General features: G+C 35.5%; 2 protein-coding genes across 3 annotated transcripts in view; both read left to right on the plus strand.

The window, feature by feature from the left end:
* The first annotated feature begins 4,395 nt into the window (after positions 1 to 4,395).
* On the plus strand, positions 4,396 to 15,371 carry LOC144964860 (uncharacterized). 2 transcript variants are annotated; one of them, XM_078899577.1, is made up of 6 exons: positions 4,396 to 4,644; positions 6,340 to 7,378; positions 9,991 to 10,242; positions 10,885 to 10,993; positions 11,828 to 12,166; positions 14,004 to 15,371. In XM_078899577.1, the coding sequence occupies exons 2-6, from the start codon at positions 6,356 to 6,358 to the stop codon at positions 14,459 to 14,461; spliced, it is 2,181 nt and encodes a 726-aa protein (XP_078755703.1). In that variant the 5' UTR covers positions 4,396 to 4,644; positions 6,340 to 6,355; the 3' UTR covers positions 14,462 to 15,371. The 2 variants fall into 2 exon arrangements, with proteins under 2 accessions (XP_078755703.1, XP_078755702.1); XM_078899576.1 differs by having other exon boundaries at positions 4,604 to 4,934.
* Positions 15,372 to 19,877: 4,506 nt separating this feature from the next.
* LOC144963937 (epithelial sodium channel subunit beta-like) overlaps positions 19,878 to 21,155 on the plus strand; it is a 7,428-nt gene continuing 6,150 nt past the window's right edge. The window contains exon 1 of the mRNA XM_078897881.1: positions 19,878 to 20,236. Coding sequence (XP_078754007.1) covers positions 19,878 to 20,236 — 359 coding nt within the window. The remainder of the gene's footprint in view (positions 20,237 to 21,155) is intronic.

Below are 21,155 nucleotides of genomic sequence, written 5' to 3' on the forward strand. Positions count from 1 at the left end.
TGAATTTTCTACAATTACCCAATCTAAAATATGACCAGCAGAGTGGGTTGGCGTTGTTACGATCTGGCACATGTTGTTCTCCGATAGTGACTCGTGTAATTTAGCGGTGTCTGTGACGTTGTCGAAGTGAAAATTAAAGTCGCCGAGTATAATTGAATGGCCAGGACGCGTGTGTTGCAAAGTTAGCAACTTAGTAGTAGTAGTAGTATTACTATTATTATTATCATTATCATCATCATCATCATCATTATTATTATTATTATTATTATTATTATTATTATTATTATTATTATTATTATTATTATTATTATTATTATATTAATATTATTGTCATCATTATTATTATTATTATCATTATTATTATTATTATTTATATTATCATTATCATTATTACTATTATGGGAATAATGGAATTTAAGATGTTTTGAAATTTAGGAGAACCAAATCTCATTCTTCTCAATGAAAAGATGCATGTTAACATAAATCGTATACTATGTTAGGCTAAACTTTACATTCCATTTTCATGTAACATGTTTAATTCCACATCATACCGTTTTGAGATGATTGATCGACTGATATTATGGTCGGAATTGTTCACACTATGCCTCGTATCAGGGACAGTGTGGCTCAGCGGTACGGTCTTTGCTTCGTACCCTACGGTGTGTGGCCTTGAGCAAGTCACCTCGCCCTAGCTCAGTTTGTGGCGCTGCACTGCGGCTGACGCCTGGGTCATTCCAGTCTTCCCTTGGAATAGACCCTTGAGACAAATATCCCCTATGGGATGAATAAAGTGAATTTTATTATTATTTTATTTTTATAAACATGGGTGTGACATAAACCGCATTCTATCTAACTGTACCTGAGTTAATTCATCTGCGATGAGTAATGTTTGAGCCGTGCACAGTCATAAGGTCTTATAGCTTTTTTTTTTTCTGACATACAAGATGGGCCCCTTCCTTCTGGCACAACACGCATTGATGTAAATAATGTGATAATATCAATGTGTAGATGTCAGTGCTCTGGTATACAACACGACTGTTGTCTGATAAAACAAGTATTTGAACTTTTGGCCAGAAAACTCGTCCGTCAAATTTCATTCGATTAAAATTACCCTTATCTTGCCAAAAATTCTCAAACACGGGACTTCAAGAGTCTCATGTTTTAGAGTTTTTGTCAAGATGAGGGTCATTTTTATCAATTTAAATATAATTTGAAGGACTATCTAGTTTTCTGGCCAAAATTTTGAATATGAGTTTTTTTTTCATATTACGGTAGAATACTGAACCTATTATACATTGTCATTCTGCGTATTTGCAGCCTATCAGTCTTTGTTAATCCCCTGTCTTGGTTGTTTTGTAATGTAGACGGTCTAGGTAAGATTTGTTTGACTTTTTTAACATCATTACTCGTTGGGAACAGGATCCGAGTCCAAACTAGTTTATCTACTACACGATGGTTCTCGATCGTGTTTCCGTCATTTATCTCACTATCTTGTATTTGATAAGTCCTTTCTCTCTTCTCACTCTCCTCTTCTCTCTCCTCCTTCTTCTTCTCCTCTCTTCCTCCTCTCTTCTCCTCTTCTTCTTCTTCTTCTTCTTCTTCTTCTTCTTCTTCTTCTTCTTCTTCTTCTTCTTCTTCTTCTTCTTCTTCTTCTTCTTCTTCTTCTTCTTCTTCTTCTTTCTTCTTCTTCTTCTTCTTCTTCTTCTGCTCCTCCTCCTCCTCCTCCTCCTCCTCCTCCTCCTCCTCCTCCTCCTCCTCCTTCTTCTTCTTCTTCTTCTTCCTGAAATATTCCTTATCAAATGGAGAAAGTAAGTAAACACGAAGAGGAACAAAATCGATTTTGAAAATAAAATAAATAAAACCATATTCTCAAAATATTCCTGTACACCAAGTTACCTGCTGTCAAAACAGAAAAATCACTCGTGGGCTGTGGTTTATAAATTAATATGGCGAATTAGATGAGATGAAAGAAAACAGATGCCTGAAAAATCGTAGAAAAAATACGATTTTCTTTTTTTTTTTTTTACTTTTTATTATCGCCATTGTGTTAATCGTTAAGACTTCTGAAAAGAATATCGAAGAAAGAGAGAGAGGGGGAGACGAAGAAGAAGAAGAAGAAGAAGAAGAAGAAGAAGAAGAAGAAGAAGAAGAAGAAGAAAGAAAGAGAGAGAGAGAGAGAGAGAGAGAGAGAGAGAGAGAGAGAGAGAGAGAGAGAGAGAGAGAGAGATTAACAAGCAAGTAATACAGGAAACCAGAATTATGTTTTGTTTTTGCTTTTAAGACAACGCAGTCTTATATATCTGATGTATTTGTAGTATTAGTTACGCATTTAGATAGTTGTCGATTAATATGGAATGTATTGTAGAAGGACAGTCTTGACATCACTGTCGAGGGAATAAAGAGGAAAAGTAGGTAGCAAAAGGTAGGTTCTTTGTTTTTAGAAACAGACAGAACGAAGATAGAAAAAATGGAAATGCTATAGATAGTCCTGATAAATGACATATTAAGTATTTATTGAGTTTGAGACAATAATATTCATAGCTCATACCAAATAAAAATCCTCATTAAAGTCAGAAATATCTCTTGGGATTATGGATAAGTTCTGATTGGAAGTGAAGACCAAAAAAATGAGCTTGTTGTATCCACTAAACGTGCGCAAATCGCCTTACTGGGATCTCTAGCAAGCAACACTTAGCATGACGCATATTACGCGTTTGTTTGTTTTTTCAAGCAGAGGCAATGATTTTAACAACCATGTATTCATTTTACATCCGAGAATGGTGGGTGAATGTGAATAAAGAGCATTTTTTCCAAGGACTCAAATTTTATGTGCCGCTCAGAGCAGGACTTAAACCTTGAACTTTCCGGTCCGAGAGCGAGTGTCAGACCATAGGACCACCCAGCCGCACTAGACCACATAGCCCGCAACAGGTAGAAGCATTTCAAAACCTACGATAATAACAACTATAATACGAAAACTACAAAGAAACACATGTTATATTAATCCAAATGCTGAAGGAACAAAAATAAATATAACATCTTCAAAGAATAATAAAATACAGAACAAGGGACATTTCATGTTCAAACTATTCCTCTACAAACAACAAAAACAACAATACTGTTGTTCTCTGAAAAACAAACGAAAAATATTGTTATTAACTTTTTGCCAGAAATCGTGTCCTTTTGGAAAACATTTGGAAAACGAAAATGTTGTTTGACCAGTTAAATGCCGTTCTCTGGAAAAACAGCATTTTTTTAAAATGCCAGAAAACTTGTTCTTCAAATATAACGATCAATTTAAATTACCTCCATCTTTGCAAATTCACAACACGATCAAAATTTTGTTCTCAGGTTAAAGCCATTTCATAAAGTATCATTTGCCCGTTAGGCGTCCTTTTTGTACTAACACCCTCACAATTTCCGTCACGGCATATATCCAGGCACCCATTCGCACCAGAGTCGAATGGGATAATGTGTATTAATCGTCTTACCCCGCCTTCCTTCCCTCTTCCCTTTTTGTTTTACATATGTAATTGCACACCTTTTATAAATATCTATTGTTCTATTTCAATTTGTCCTTTCTTACAAAGGAGCATACTTTTTCCTGCCACTTCAATGTTTTTGTTTATTCAACTTAACAACGCCATAATAACATATTATTATCTCATTCATCTATCGTGTTTCATTCATCCTGTTTTGTTGATAAAGGGGTAGCCCGATAAGTCCACATCACCTGTTTTCGTTTATTAAATTGAAGCTTACATTCAATTTTACATTGATATTTATTTCTTTGAGCTTCGAGCAACATTTACATTACCCAAGAACACAACGTCTGTATCTAAATTTCCACGATCACTGTCGTCTATCCGGCCACTGACCACACCGCCGTTGGAAAGAACAATTTGCACACAGTATCATCTGTCCATCCAGCAATGACTAGATAGGTGTGTCTGTGACATCTATTGGAAAATATATTGCGCCATTCTGTATTCTACTACTGACATATTGAAGGGATAACTAACGCTAAAGAAATCGGGATAAACTTCTTCCTCCTAGGTTGTTATGGTATCGAAAGACTATTTCAATACTTATAGTCAAGAATTTCTTTCTTTTACTTCCACTTATTACAATGTGGAAGGATTTGGCGGGGGGGGGGGGGGGGCACACATACAACAAGCACAAGACACAGTGAGAATTTTTTTTATTATTCGATACACTAACCCCCCCCCCCCCTCACCCTCCCCCAAGTCCTTCTTCGATTATTGATAAATGCATGTCATTCTTATAACCTCATACCGACTGTCTCATATCGAAAATCGATTTCCCGATCGGGAAGGTGCGTGCCCGTACACGACTTTTCGCTTAGAATAATTTTAGCGCCAAATTCATACGGCTGAACGTGTGAACGGCGCTAAGTCCTTTATCCTGTTTATATTCTAGCGGATTATAGCCGTATTTTTACTTCGGTTCTTTTCCACTCTTGTAAATACGAAACTGGTCAATCGATTGTCATAATAATATTTATTTTGGCAGAGTGACCAAGGGCGGGGAAAAAAATGAGAAAATTGGCTCATGTTCCAAATTGTTTGCAGCTACTCTCCGTGTACTTGTTTGACTTTTAATGTAACCATGTGTTTGTTGCCGGTAAGTTGTTAACAAAACTTGCGGTGCCTCGTTAGTTTTTGTGAAAGGTGGCGATGTCTATCGGGCACATAGCGTAATAGAGTTCTAAAGGAGATCGATAGTTTATTGGTGTGCGTATGAAAGAGTGTGTGACTGTGTGTGTCAGCTACAAGAATACGACACAGAGAGGCCGATAAGGTTTTATTGTCATTCAACACACTTGTTTCAACTGGAATGGTGGTGTGTTCTCTATAATTTCTCTATTGTTATTGCCGTTTCTTGAAAATAGTGCGGATTTCTGGTACACAGAGGTAAGTTCTGTGTCAATTAATTACCACTTGTATTAGATTTGCGTGCATTATGAGAGGCATGGAATTTTCATTGATAAGACTATTTGATTTGTAATTGTGCATTGTTTAACTGTTTAAATCATTCTTTCTCTTTTTTTATGTCTCTATTGAGGGATTATACTAAGAGCGCAGAAATGTCGATAGGACTCTCACTTCATTTAATCCATGTATCTTTTTTTTAAATTACGTCTAGTACAATTAAAGAAACAGAACCAGAACATAAAGATAGATAATCTACTTTTTATTATTATTATTATTTGTTTATGACAGTGACCACATTGTTACGTCTTTGGGTAAGGCTCATTATTCATTATTACCTCATTGTAGGCAGTGAGTTAATATTGTACGAGTGCAAATACAAGGGGGGCGTCGAACAGGGGACTTGCACCGAGCGAATAGAAATGGTTACTTATTCTTTCGAGAATTGTGTTAAAAGCCTTGTAATCGTTAAATTGTGATATTTAAGGCATATGCATGGGTTTATAATTAATTAAGTCCGCGGATGGGGATTCAAATCTTTCGAAGACTGCAATTCGTTGATTGCAATTCATAGATATTCATGTTTGTTCATGTTGAAGATTGAAGAATTATCAAAATAAAAGTACCGTGGTCTCCTCCAGTACTTCTATACATGATTTAGGTTATGCCACCACTTTATTAGAATTTGTCTGTGATAAGAAATTTATTCCAGACCGCCTGTATTAAGCACACTGATATATTTTTGAAAGTTTTTAAGAAAATCGGATTATATAATTATTTTTTAAAATCTAGGCCTACAATCACATAGATTAAGAGTAACAATAGCAATTTTTGCTTCACACTGGATCCATCGCAAAGTATTTTCTGCGTATCAAATGAGACCTTCTGCCCAAATTGGGTTTTGGTTGGGTTTTTTTTTTTAATTCTTTTTTTTTTATTGGTAATGTTTGAACTTTTGTGATACTCTCTCTCTCTCTCTCTCTCTCTCTCTCTCTCTCTCTCTCTCTCTCTCTCTCTTCCTCCCCTCTCTCTCCCTCTCCTTCCCCCCTCTTTCTCTCGCTCTCTCCCTCTCCCCCTCTCTCTCTCTCCCTCTCAGTATCCCTCCACCCCCTCTCTTTCTCTCTCTCTTTCTCTCTCTCTCTCTCTCTCTCTCTCTCTCCTTCTCTCTCTCTCTCTCTATTATCTATTAATCAAAAAACGAAAGGAAGTGCTTGTTCATCTTTTCAACGCCATTATTATCACATATTATCTCATTCGTCTGTAGTGTTTCATTCATCCTGTTCTGTTGATAAAGGGGAAACCCGAAACTTCCACTTTATCTATTTTTGTTTATTAAATTGAAGTTTACATTCAATTTCACATTTTTTGGGTGTTTTTTTATCCACAGTGAAGATTCGCCTGCCATGGACTTTTCAAAGTTTCGTGCCAGCGGTGACCTCAGCGACATCGTGGTCGTCGTGGGGGATCACGAAAATAAGCTGCACAAGTTTCCCCTTTATGCTCGATCCGACTATTTTTGTGAGCTGGAAAGGTCAAGGTCAGGGTGTGAGAATGAGGTTGTCAAAGTAGAATTAGATAATTTTCCAGGAGGTAATGAAAGCTTCGGAACTGTTGCTGATTTCTGTTACAACATGCATATCAACATTGACAAAAGCAACGCAGTGGCTATTCGATGTGCTTCACAGTACCTGAAAATGGGTGGATCTGGGAATTTGATCGACATATCTGAAAAATTTATCCAAGATTCCATCGCAGCTGCTAAACTGAATCGATCAAGTTCTGCAATTCTGTCGATGTTAATCGATTGCAACCAACTGGGGGAAATAGCTAAATCGTCTGATATCGTTGATATGTGTGTTGAAGCTTTAGTCGACTGCCTGAGCAAATCCATGAACAAATATATCCCGATCTCTGCTGGAAGTTCGTCTTTTTCTAAAGTGACTCCTAAATATACAAACCAAGAAAGTAATAATTCTAGTCTATCAGCTTTCACAAAGGTTCAGGGCGATCTCTCAACAACTACAGCAACAGATTCATCCCAAGAAATGCTAGATGAAGCAACAATAAATGGTCTTCTTTCAATTCGGTCTGAGTGGTTCTCTTTAATAATCCAAAAAATAAAAGAGAAGGGTGTGGCTTTTACAAAACTTGGTACACTAGCTGTAAAATATGTTACGTCAGCGATTGACAGAGACTCGTCAGCAACGGTCACTGGTTCTGAAGTTGTAAATGATGGCGGGGATTCCAAAGAACATGAGGATGTGACGGAAAAGGAGAAAGACACAACCGATACTCTCTCTTCTACTTCTAGTCCAAAGACGTTTGCCCAGTCAGAAAATATCGGCAGTGTCCTTGACAATGTGATCTTGTCACTTCCGGAGCACGCGTATAACATACCGCCAGTTACGATGGAATGGCTGACCAAGGTAAACATTACTTAATAGTTGTTATGGAAATATCACTACAACAAACGAATGGTTTCTCGAAATGAAAGCAATAAATAAATAAGATGATCATTTTTTAGGACGCAGGCCATAGGACAATTCATTTATCTTTTTTTTTAAATTAAAAATTAAAAAATAAAGAAATAAAGAAATAAATTTTATATATATATATATATATATATATATATATATATATATATATATATATATATAATAGGGTTTTTTCCATTGGTATACCAAGCTCAATGCGCTGAATTTATTCACAGTAGGTCATATTGTCTATAAAACACCCCTTTGGTAGTCTCTTAGGAGGAAAAAACAGTCAAGCTATAAAGGCATTAAAGACTGATGACCTTTACATTTTGGTATAAAGGGATTGTAATATTGGTTTCAAAAATTCAAATCGAAGGTGAAGGTAACTGGTTGTTTATCTTAGAATTGATAACCGTTGGCCTTCACCTTTTTTTTAATAATTTCCCGTGCTCTGCACAAACGGAACCTGTATTGAATTGAGTCAGTGTAACTTGTCACCTTCATTTAATTTAACAGTACAAACACAACAATAATAATAGTAATAGACAACAATGCGAAGTTTTATTGACACATACGAATTCAACTAAAATCTACCTTATATCTCGTCTTACGTTTAAAAACTCTATTTACTCTTCTGATATATTCACTGACTTTAACAATGGTTTTAATAGAAACCAACATTATCAGGGTGTTGCAACACAGTACTTGACCTATATTGTATTATATTTCGTGATCTGCCCCCCCCCCCCCCCCGCCCCCAAGGGCATGCTTCTTCGAGTAAGTAATTCTAATAAAGGTCAAAAACAATATATGAAATAATAGCTCAATTGATCGATAAAGTATAAGGAACCTACCGTTGTCAACAAATTTAAGCCCAAGATTTCTTGTCTTGATTCAAAAGACTCTCTGACAAGTTTGGGCTAACCCTAAGATTTTGATATATGAAGTATTAGTTTTCTTCCTAAATGCCAAAAATTGTGCGGCTATGTGATTTTGTGGTATGACACTCGCCTTTGAATTGGATGGTTCCAGTCCCGCTCTGAGCAGAGCATAGTTGAGTCCTTAGAAAAGGACTGTTGCTGTTGGCCAGGGACCTTTTGTAGAGCGCTTTGATTACATTAAGTGGATATTGTCTATATAAAAGGTCAAGTTAAAAACTCAAGATAAAAAAGGCTCTTTACTCACATTCGCTCACCTTACTCATGTGTATAATTAGTATATGGCCACTAACAGCATTGTATATGTTGGGGAAAAGTGTAACATCACCGAACAGGCGTCATGTCTTGTTAAGTGTTGCTGTTGGCTAGGGACCCCTTGTAAAGAGCTTTGAGCATGTCTAATATATATTGCGCTATATGAAAGCTCATTTTTGAGGCGGGGGGAGTTGTTTTGTTGGGGGGGGGGGGAGATTGGGGTATTTTTTTTATTATTTGGGGGGGGGGGGGTTTGCGGGGGGTGGGCGGTTTTGTTTGGGTTTTTTTTTTTTGTCACTGTAAAACAGAACAGTCATAGCAGTGAAACTACGCAACCTTAAACATTTACAGCCAGGCTTCCTCTGACAACTCAAATTATTTCTGGTGCCCAGTGAACAACCGCTTTTGGTTTTCTCCTTTATTTGGAAAACTCGCACAAGAAGACAAACTGTTCTAATTTTAGTGATTTGTTTTTGTTTTTTATTTGTTTGTACCTGTTCATGTTTTTATTTATTTGATTGTTTGTTTTTTGTTTTTGTTTTTGTTTTTGTTTTTTGTTGTTGTTTTGTTGTTTTTTTTTTGTTTTTTTTTTGTTTTTTTTTTGGGGGGGGGGGGGTTTGTTTGCTTTTTTATTTGTTTCTTTGTTGTTGTTTAGGGATATATTTTCGGGGGGGGGGGGGGGTTGTTTTGTTTTAATTTGGTATGTTGTAGTTGTTGTTTTTGTTTGTTTTGTTGGTTTTTTTTTTTGGAGAGGGGAGTTGTTTCGGTTTGTTTCAGTTTTAGTATTGTTGTTGTTGTTGTTGTTGTTGTATTTTTGTTGGAATGGTTTTCAGCTTAATCATAGTTTCAGAAAGGTTTCTGTTCTTTACAATGTATCCTTTGAATGTAGAGGGATAGCCCAAAAAATATTTTGACTCAATGATGAAAAAAAAAATTAATAAAACTAATAATAGCAGTCATGTGTTAACGACTCGTTTCAGAATGATAAATATAATGTTTTAGGGCATGAGGCTCATCGAGCTGGAGTTCAACACAATTTCTGTAACATTTCTAGATTGTTTAAATCAATGGAGAGGTAACGGACAAAGTTATTTCTACTTTCTTCGTTATTAGGCATATAATTAGCCACCCACTTACGTTTTGATTAAAAGAACTACAGGGATCGGAAATATAAATCTAAACGTGCATCCGAATTCGTTCCCGCCATGTGCGCCAAGAGCTTTACCGAGTGAGCTGTAATCCTCTCAACAAATGATTAATCTTCCGTAAATCCGTTTTGTTTGTTTTTTCATTAATCATGAAAATTTATTGGAATCACAATTGTATCAAATCATTCTTAAGCCATCTGTTTTCTTACTTTTGTCCCAGGTGCTACGAATAGCCACTTCAGAAGGATGTCAATGCCGTGGGCACTTGGTCAGAGTTGCTGGAGAAATGTTGACTCGTCTTGGGCCAGAGGACCTGTGTATTATCTCCCCTTCTGTTTTGCATGACATCGTCCAGGATGCCAACGGTTCTGATTCAAACAACGGGGACAACACCCAGTCAAATCCTGTATCTATTCATAGTGAGCGGGCGTGTAAACTTGTTGATACTTACTTGGGACAGATGACCAGCAAGGTAAAATTAGAATTACATTAATTACACTGTATTTGAAAATGAACTAGTTTACAGACATTTTGTATAATAGCTAGTTAAGTCTCCCAAATGATCCAATTTCTATCATTTTGAAGGTTAGCAAAGACTACTTAGCTGTAATTAAAATATCAGTAGAGCTATAGCATAATATATGAGATAGTTTGCTGCGTAGATAAATATGATTACGATTACAGGCCATACAAGTTCAGACAATAAGTCTGATGACTAATATTACAAATAGATTGATGCCTGTATCGTATGAAGTTAACTTGTAGTTTATAGGCTTAGGACTGATATCATCATAAGATGATACAGATTAAAGCAACTGAATGTGTCGTCTATAATTTATTTTTTTCTTGTAGAGTCAAAACAATCTGAGAATTTGCAACTCTAGATTACAATTTTAATTGTGTGATATTCGTGCACTCATTAAGAATGTGAATCAAATCATTTTTAAGGTTTCATAAATTATAACTATCCTGCCAGTGTTTTAAATACCCTAATCTGACGTTTCTCATCGGGTTTTTTCCTGCCACAACAAGATTTTAAATTATATTTTTGTCCATTCTTTCGATTTGTTTTTGTTTTTTCTCTCACTTTAATTCTAATTCTATTCCATTTCAGGGAATTCTGACAGCCGAAACATTCCGTCTTCTTGCCTCGGCTACAAAAGACTACCCTAGACCGTCTCACGACTCCCTCTTTGATGTCTTAGAGTTTGTCCTCGACTCTGGTAAGTTATTAAGTTGAACATACTTTGAAAAAGGACAAAAATCAAAAAGCGGGAGTTTTGTCCTATTATATTTTATCTAACCAATTAGAAACAGAATTTGAATTATTTTGATTGGTTGGCAAGAATGAAACTAGGAAAAGTACTCGCAGTCGATCCTTTGTTGAACTTCTTTTAAAACTGTCTCACAAATTTCGACTGCAAATGTATCACTGCCCCTACCAGAATCAAACATGTTATTGTCACTAGGAATTGAGGTTGGCACGTTTTATCAATTATTATCATATGCCTATTTTTCTTTCAACTCCATCTGCATAGTGTTATAAAAACTTATATTTAAAACAAATACTATACCTTATACCTCCTCTCAAATTAAATCCTAAAAATATTTGATTTATCAAAATCACACTGCAATTACGTATGTGTGAATTGATGTTTAATTGGTTGAATTGAACGATGAAATTTATAATTGTCTTAAATTGGTTGTCACTAAATAATAAGCATTCTACACAAGTTATTGATAATGTCAATACCGCTATTGAAAATAAACGTGGCTTCTTGCAGAATACGTTGGTATATATTTGCTTTGTAAAAAAACATTAAGCATTGTAATCATACCTGGTGACTTATATCAAACTTTAAATATCGTGTGTCGACAAGAGTCCTGGAAATCAAGCTGACAAGAATGGTGACAAACTGCTTGTTATCCAACATAATTATGGGTGACAAGGAGAAAATATATTCGTGGTAGACGACAAAGAATGTACTACGAGTAAGTTAGTCTTTTCACTCTTTTCTCTGACGCCTTATTTTATCTAATTCTATATGGTCTTACAGAGAAGGATAAACTAAACTCAACCCAACAAGAAGAACTTGTCGGCATTATAAACTTTGAACTTATCAGTGAAACCAACCTCCAAAAAGCTCTTGAAAAGAACATAGCGCCCCCTGACCAAGTGGCCACCAACGCCATTAAACTGTGCACAAAACTGCGCTCTGAGTTGGACTCCGTCAAGTATATAGCAGAGATGCAAGAGCAGGACATTCAGAAATATCAAGCAGTTGCCAGGACAAACACGAGTAGATTAACGCCTAGAGAGTCACCCCCGTTGCTGAAGGATCCGATTCATTACAGATCATCTTACCATAGCTCTGACAGGCCACCTCCTCAATCAGGTATTACTCTTTTTGCCCAAATGTGACCAACACCGTCAATTCGGTATTATGTCCAAATGTATTCGATAAAGAAAATTCAGTTTAAGTTAGAAATTGGGAATTTTATTTTTGTGTGACCTGTGATTGTGGCATTGATATTGTGTTGAAAAGTCCGTTGTATGTGGAATAGATTGTTGTATAAACTTTATCTTAAAATTTTACATTTTAAGGAAAAAACTTACTCTTCTTAATGAAGTAATCTTTTTTTTTTATTTTAAAAATTATGAGTTAAGTTTAAAATTCAATGTTAAGTATCATGTTTACATCGACAAAGGCCTAATTACATTTTGAGCCGATTGGTCACAGTTATATTCTGGACCTAGAGATAATGTTTCGCTCAGGTAATTTTTTCAGTAATCTGTATAACGTAATGAATAATAGAGATATTTCGTTTACCTCAATAATTCTTTAGTTTGTATTATTAAACACCAAATGCATATAAACATGGAAAATATGACACATACATTAAATGGCACATATCATGAATATGTTGTGGCTTAAAGCTCGAAGGAAAAAAATTACGATAAATATGAATTGTAAGCTTCAATGTTTAAGACGAAGACAGATACTGTGGACGTTTCGGGTTTCCCATTTATCAACAAAGCAGGATGAATGAAACACTACAGGCGAATGAGATAATTTGATTGTCATAGTGGCGTTGTTAAGGTGAATAAACAAAAACATTGATGGGGCAGGAAATAGTATGCTCCTTTGGTAAGGAAGCACAGATTAAAATAAATTAGTAGATATTTATAAAAGGTGATCAATTAATTAAATCAAAAAAAGGGAGGCGGGGAGGAGCTGTGTAGTGCTGTGTAGAAAGTGAAATAAAATAAAATGTAGATTATTGTTAGAAAGTAAATACAATGGAATTGAAAATAAATACAAAATGTAAGGGATGTAGATATAAGTATAATCATAAGTGACAGTAGCAGCAGCAGAAGCAGCAGTAGTACTTTTAGTACTACTACTACTAGTAGTAGTAGTAGTAGTAGTAGTAGTAGTAGTAGTAGTAGTAGTAGTAGTAGTAGTAGTAGTAGTAGTAGTAGTAGTTGTTGTTGTTGTTGTTGTTGTTGTTGTTGTTGTAATAGTAGAAGTAGTGGTGGTGGTAGTGGTAGTCATAGTAGTAATGATAGTGACATGCAATTTGAGGAATAGATGGATGGCCAAGGGAGTCGGAGGGGCATGAGATAAAGGTTATAATATTCAAATGAGGTCCAGTACTAAAAGTAATACTGTTGCTTCTGCTGCTGCTACTGCCACTTATGTACTAATATCTACATTAAAGTATCGATGAATGGAAAACTTCACTTATTAATAAATTATTTTATTTATTGTTTTACGTACCAACCAGAGCGGTGCATTTTTTAAAAACAAAAAAGATGCTGATTTTTTAGAAAGCAATCAATTTGCATGGGCCTCTGTTAATTTAAATTTAACTCTTAAATTGAAATACAGTTGTTTAGATACTCTCACTGGATTTCGTGCATTGTAGAATTTAGATAATTGCATAAACTTATGCATAAAAATGGCATTGTGGATTTTAACAAATACAAGAGCTGTCGCTTACACAGTATCAAAATGTATTACAAAATGCATGGACTATGCATGGGAAACAAATGAAAACCTTTCTCACGGTCTTGTGCTATCATCAATGCGTGCACCTCTCGTTTTAGACTACATATCATTGACCTTCATTGATTGAATAGAAAATAGTTTCTAATTTTTGATAACGACAGCACAACTGTCGAACTTAAGTCTAGAACCTTATACCATACTCTCAATTATTAATCCTCAGACCTTACTGAAATCTTGGAGTCCGGAACGAAATCTCCAACCACAGGTATAAGCGACCATCATCATCATCACCATCACCCCCACGATTCATCTGAAGACTACCATGAAAAATCCGATGCACTAAGAGCCGCCCAGAACGTTCTGACGGCTGCCAGACACAAATTAGCACTGCCTGTATATACCGGATACCGCCCAACGCATCTGACACGACTGCATTCGCCAAGCAACACCGCCCACCATTCCCCTGGAAGGTCAGCAATGGAGCATGACATCAGTTTGGAAGAGGAACTGGAGTTCAAATTCGACTGGTCTTTCCGCAGTTTGGATCCGAGAGTACGACAACACCATGGCCGGATGTTGAGTCTGAGAGAGAATCCAAATCACTCATCCCATCACAATACAAATCATAGTAATTCACGCAGTTATTTTCCTTATACAAGTTCATATAATCGGTATTAGAAAAATAAAAATTCATAATATTACAAAATATTATAGTAGCATGTCTCTTAGAGAAAGATTGTTTAGAATTGGTTCTCAATTATAATAAATTTCAACCAAACGGTGAAAAAGTAGATTAAATTTTGATTTCATTTATTTTCTAATTGGATGACCACCATCTGTAATAGAATATAGATAGTGGTATGTAGTTACTGAAACGCATACCAGTTTGTGGCTGGTGAAACAATAACAAATAACTCTGAACATCACACAATATATGTGTAGCGTTAACACTTAAGATTTACTGTTTTTATGGAATATAATGACTACCCTTTATCTCTGCTGCTGACAAAATGACCATCACATTAGAGTGTGCCGTCAGAAGCATTCTATCCTTATACCAATTTAAGGTGCCAAACACATTGACCTTTTCAGTGTAAATCCATTAGGCTACATAAAACTAATTTTAAAACTTTTTAACCTGAGTCACAATATAAAAACGTTGTTTTCTTAACAATTATGGAGGATGGTTATTACGACATCTCTGGTTTTGAAGAATGGTGCCATGCGTAGGACCACATAAAATGTTTATTCAATATTGTGCCTTTCATATAGACTAATCATTAACTATTATATACGGCATATTTCTTTCTTTTTTTTTCCTCTTTTTTCTTCTTTTTTTTCTGATAGATTGTTACAGCCTAGATTGAAACAAATTATGATGTTTGGAAAAATAAACAATTTGTACATGTTATTTTGCTTTTATAAAGCTCAGATGTAAAAATCAAATTTATCGAATGTGACTTTTTTACAACAAAGTATTGAACCACCTTGTTGCTTAGATGTCTATAATTTTCCTGTAAATGTGAAGAAGGCATCAAGTCAGTAAGGAGTTTCTTTATGGCAAAATAAACTTCTTTTATTAAAGGCATCGCGTGAATTTTTCGAACTTCAATCGTGTGCGCCTGTGTGTATGTGTGTGTGTGTGTGTGTGTGTGTTTGTATGTTTGAATGTATGTATAATGATGTCTTCTATCAGGCTATATTATCTGTTTGCACTTTCTTCGCTGCTCTCTGTCGTCTTTGAATGTGATTACTTGACTTTGGCCTAGCCTTGGCTTGGTGAGAACTCTTTTTTCATTGTAAATTATCTCCATCTTACAAACTAGTGGAGTTTATTTTTGTTTGTTTTAACGATATCTAGACTCTATATGTTTGGTAAGTATTTACATGAGTGTCTCCTGTGCTCGCGTATAGGTTGGACTTTCAATTGATCTCAAACCAGAGGCATTAATAGACCGCTCTTTGGGTTTGCCACTAAACCGTGAATAAACAAGATCGTCCTATTTGTTTTTCTTTTCTTGCGCATTTGAGCATTTACATAGCGCAATATCCATTAAACATGCTCAAAGCGCTTTACAAGGAGTCCCTAACCAACAGCAACACTAAACGTGTTGGCCTAAACTAGACTCATGTTGGGCATTATAACAATTTTTTGCGACAGAGACAACGCTGTTAAGAGCAAGATAATCATTTTACACTTGAGGTCGGTGAGAGAATGCGAGTAGAAAGACTTTCCCAAGGACTCAACTACGCACCGCTCAGAGAGGGAATCGAGCCCATGACCACTTAAGGCTCATGAAGAGGAAACGGGGCAAAGAAATGGTCATTAATTGCAAAGCTATCTTGAAGCCATTTCGAAACTTACATTCATAATGAAATCAAGCTATTGACATGCATTTGGCCGGTGCATCATCAAGAACGATTGGACAGAAGTTTAATTGTTCCAAGACTACCGTCAATAATCTTATAGCAAAACACAGAAAAGCTGGCACCGTTGCAGATATTCCTGGGCGTGGCAGAAAAAGTAAGACTTCAGATTAAGAGGACCACGAGAATATCCGCCATCACGAGTAAGATCCCTTTGTAAACGTGAGAGAGACAGCAAATAACTTTGACATTACCTCTCCTACAGTTCGACATCGGATGAAAAACGGTGGATCGAGGTGCTGTCGACCTTACGTCGGAACTCTTCTGACAGAAGAACATGCCAATAGACGACTGAAATGGGCGATTAATCACAATCGTTGGTCCCAGCCTCAATGGGACAGAGTGCTGTTCACAGACGAGTCATTCCAAACAGTCATATTCTGATAGCAGAGTACGGATCTGGCGGAGAGAGAGGGGAGGGGGGAGGGGGACTTTACTCGCAAATGCATCGAAGAAGTTTGATGTGGAAGAGGATTGGTTATGGTTTGGGCAGGCATCAGCTCTAACCATCGAACGGAACTTGTCTTTGTTGACGTTAGAATAACAGCACAAGTCTATATTTACACAATTCTGAAACCGCACATTTTGCCTTTTTTTTTCACAACAAACAGAGAAGTTACCTTGTTGCAGCTAGACAACGCGAGACCTCATATGGCGAGGTTGACGATGGACGTCTTCGAGGAGCATAACGTCAAAACCATTGATTGGCCTACCATGTCACCTGAAATGTATCCCATTGAGCACATGTGGGAGGCATTGGGGAGACGTGACAATAAACTCACCGGAGTTCGAACTATCCAGCAACTGAGACAAGCGCTGAGATAAGAGTATGCTCCAATGAACCAACAACAAATTGCTGGACTCACACTTTCTATGCGACGCCGGATATAATCATGCATAAAGTCAGCCGGTGCTCACACACAAGATACTGAATAAAAAGGTTATAAAAGAAGCCAGGTTTAGCTTTACCCCGTGCATTTGTTTGCTTTCAAATTTTGTCATCAAATTTATAGGGTTATTTTTTCGAGCCTCTGTTTATTTTTATTTTTTATTTTTTTTGGGTTGATCCATTCACAGTTTTTTTTTTTCAATTTCAACTTCTTAAAAATCTGGCCAGAGATAAGTTGTGACAAGTAGCTGAGTTCGTGTCATTTTCGCATTCGTTTTGAATACAGCCAACATTAGTCTCATTCGAATTTTATTTATGCATCACAAAATTTGAAGATAAACAATTAATTTGTTATGATTATAAGAACTCAATGCTGTGTTGTAAAGTTTATTTTGGTGATCAAAATCATGTAATCCCTATAGCATTCTTTGTTTTCTTTTTGAGTTAGATTTTCAAAAATAATTTTGAAATAATGTTATGCTGGGTGTGTATGACGTTTTGGTGAAAATCGAGAAAATGGTTGGTAAAGAAAAAGTTAAGTAATTATGAAATAAAATAATTTGAGCTTTTATGAAGAGCAATATCCACTTAACGTGCTCAAAACGCTTAACAAAGGGTCCCTGACCAACGTAACATGTAGAACGAAACATGAAGCTTGTAGGCGATTCCTGACAGAGACAACGTTGTTAACGGCCAAGTACTCATTTTACACCTGAGCAGGATGACAGAATATGAGTAAAAAGCCTTTTCCAAGGACTCAACTATGCGCCGAGCGAGGCTCGAACCCAGGACTTTCCAATCCAAAAGCGAGTGTCATACCCCAATACCACATTGCCGCACAAATAAATACTTTCCCTTTGAGTATGCATCAACAATTTCGTGAAGTAATGCAAGGTCCCACGTGTATTTTCACGTGCGTGACGCAAAGTGGTCAATTAAGAGCAGGTTAAACAAGAATTGCTTAAACAATGAGTAAGTACCGTACAAACGGAAGTCTCTAAATGGGTAGCCTTTGTAGGCACGGACTTGAATGCAGAGATTGACTAACCAAATAGACTTGTAATAGCCTCATCAATAGATGTCACTTAAACAATAAGCAAGCCGTAAGCAAGACACACCTTTATAATATCTGATCTGGGACTTTTTAGTACATTTGAATTGGTAAATTATTTCTTTTAGATATATGTATGTATATATTATATATATATATATATAATATATATTATATATATATTATATATATATATATATATATAATATATATATATATTTATAAGACTCGTTTAGGCAACTACCGTATTTTGTGTGGCATGTAAATTGACTTCAGTAGTCTGATGTCACGTCCGACCAGCAGCGAGCAGCTTGGTTCTAAACAAAGAAAATCGGTACTTTTTATTATTCATGCTGGCTAGAACTTTTTCACTGTAATCAGAATGTATAAAAGTCAAATCATGATCAGATTTATCATGTTTTTTCTCCTCTGGATACACTTTTATGCTCGTCTGAGAAGTATTTCATAAGGGCGTCCGCCATTGTTCCGATAGTTTAGAACCAGTTACTAAGTTACTATGCGTCATTACGAATGAAGTGAAGTCACGACTGTTGAAGCCTATTACAGCACAACACGCCCCCCCCCCCCCCCCCCCCCTCCAACAAAATTGGGACTATTTCATAAAAGCACCATCAAAACAAGTCATTATATCCATAACTTAATGTATATTGCATTTGCCTGTTGATTTAGTTGACATAAGAGGCAGCCCTCCAGTGTGTGAGTTCTCAATCACTTCCGGCCTGTAAGAGGAAAATGGGAGAAACGCCATGGGACTATATGAAAATTCCAAGCGCGGTAAAAGATTTTTTTTTTAAACAAAACCTAAGTCGAGGGATAGTTTTTGGGGGAGAAGGTTTGGAAATAATTTAATTGTAGCCAATTCAAATGATGCATGTTAAACATTACATAACAAATTTAAATATTAAACATCAAAATGAAACAGGGAAAGCTACTTTGACGGCTTTTCCTTGTAATGAATTCCGATTGCCAGACACGTGAGTGGGACAATATCCAGCATATTAAAGGTAGCCCGTATTACTCATTAACAATGAAAAGTCCATGATTTATACCTCTTTCTTTTTTGTGTCCAACGTGTCTGAACGTTATGACTTTCATTTCTCCAAATCTCGGTACACCCGCACTTAACCTTATGCAATTGTTTTACAGTCAACTCAACTCGTTCGACATGGAATTTCCCTGTTTCAAGTAACTAGAGCTACTCTATATCTTCTATTTTCTACAATCAACTGTTCTGACGGGGTTCTTTTTTTTTCATTATTCGATACTTTTACCGAGGGTGAAAATTGTCGGTTAAGAGTAGTTAGACTGTGCTCGTAATAATTGTCCTCTACAATTGTTTGATCTTTTCTTATACAACGAGTTATGAAATTAATTTTGCTCACGTTTTGCTGATCAATACACTTGATTTTCGTGTGATATAACTCGTCCATAATTTTATTGCACGACTGTTGGGAGTCTATAAAACACTGATGAATTATGTATCTTTTTCTGATTTGTGAGACATAGAAATCAAGACTTACACTTAATTGTTGCTAGACATCTGGATCACGAAGTAATAAAAACAGAGATAAATCATTTTCTCTTTTGCCTTTAAAAAAAAACAGGGGCATATAGGATTTTTAAAACTTGTGATTAAAAATAAATAATTGTTCTATTTTAATTTACTGGCATTTCTTTTATTATCAATATACAGACCATTTTAAAACATGCATCTAAAGCAAGCCAAGGTGGGTGATACGTTATCAACATATCCAAATAAATCCCATTGTTTGTGTGTTGAAGAAAGACAAAACTCGGATGAAAATTGGGATTGTGGTATATTGAGCTCTATTGTCAAACAAACCAAAGACTTTGCAGAGAAAACGTCTTGTCATGGTGTGAATCGAATCACGGACAATCAGGCCCCAAACAATTGGATTCATTGGAAGAACATTCTGTGGCTGATGTTGACACTGACCAGTTTTGGCATGGCTTGCCAGAGTCTCAAACAGATTATTGAAGACTACAACAGCTACCCGACCTCAACGATGGTAACTAACGGCTACGAGGTCCGAGCTGAATTTCCGTCTGTCACTTTTTGCAACCTAAACTTAGCGAGGCCTAATATGATACCAAATTATTCGACATTTGAATTTGGATGGAAGTTTTTAAGTCAGGTAAGCGAAAACTTTATGAGTGAATCTTTAAAGTATATATATATATATATATATATATATATATATATATATATATATTATATATATATATATATATTATATAATTTTTTTAATATGGACCAAAATAGGTATGTGAGTGTGCTACATAGACGATTTCTTACATGATGAGAAAAATGATGAAAATAATGCTTATTGTGACAAAATTGATATTTGCTAAAAATGGCAAGAAAAGTTAAGATCATCGCTATTTTTACACTCTGCAATGTTGCGTCATTTTTTTTTCTGGTATTGTATTCTGAACACGTTTTGGAAAAACACTGTATCATTTATAGAGAACTTTTTTGTTTCTCAATTCATATTCATGAAATTTTAACAGTCAACGTATAAAGATTTGTGCTTTTAACTTGAAAGAAATCTAATGAAGTCTCAGAGATACGAGCCGACAAAGAGCGTTGCGTTTGTTATGGGTTTTTTTGGGCGGGTTTTTGTGTGACCACCTTATATACATTCATACATACATACATACATACATACATACATACATACATTATATAAATATATATATATATATATATATATATATATATATAAATATATATATATATATACGAGTATATATATATATATATATATATATATATATATATATATATAGGCATGAATCAGAAATGTAGGAGTTATATATTATATATATATATATATATATATATATATATATATATATAAATAATATATATATATATATATATATATATATATATATATATATATATATATATATATATATAACAAACACAAATGTCAATGGTAGGCGGTAGGTGTACTTGA

The sequence above is a fragment of the Berghia stephanieae genome, chromosome 2 (assembly GCF_034508935.2).
Source record: "Berghia stephanieae isolate SIO BIC M18660-M18661 chromosome 2, UCSD_Bste_1.3, whole genome shotgun sequence".
In the NCBI taxonomy this organism is placed as follows: Eukaryota; Metazoa; Mollusca; class Gastropoda; order Nudibranchia; family Aeolidiidae; genus Berghia; species Berghia stephanieae.

Bases quoted from the DNA above. Each gene is read 5' to 3' on its own strand.
- LOC144964860 (XM_078899577.1), top strand. From the start codon at position 6,356: ATGGACTTTTCAAAGTTTCGTGCCAGCGGTGACCTCAGCGACATCGTG. The intron at 10,994-11,827 runs GTAAGTTATTAA...ATGGTCTTACAG, and splicing joins AGAGTTTGTCCTCGACTCTG to AGAAGGATAAACTAAACTCA. The intron at 12,167-14,003 runs GTATTACTCTTT...ATTAATCCTCAG, and splicing joins CAGGCCACCTCCTCAATCAG to ACCTTACTGAAATCTTGGAG.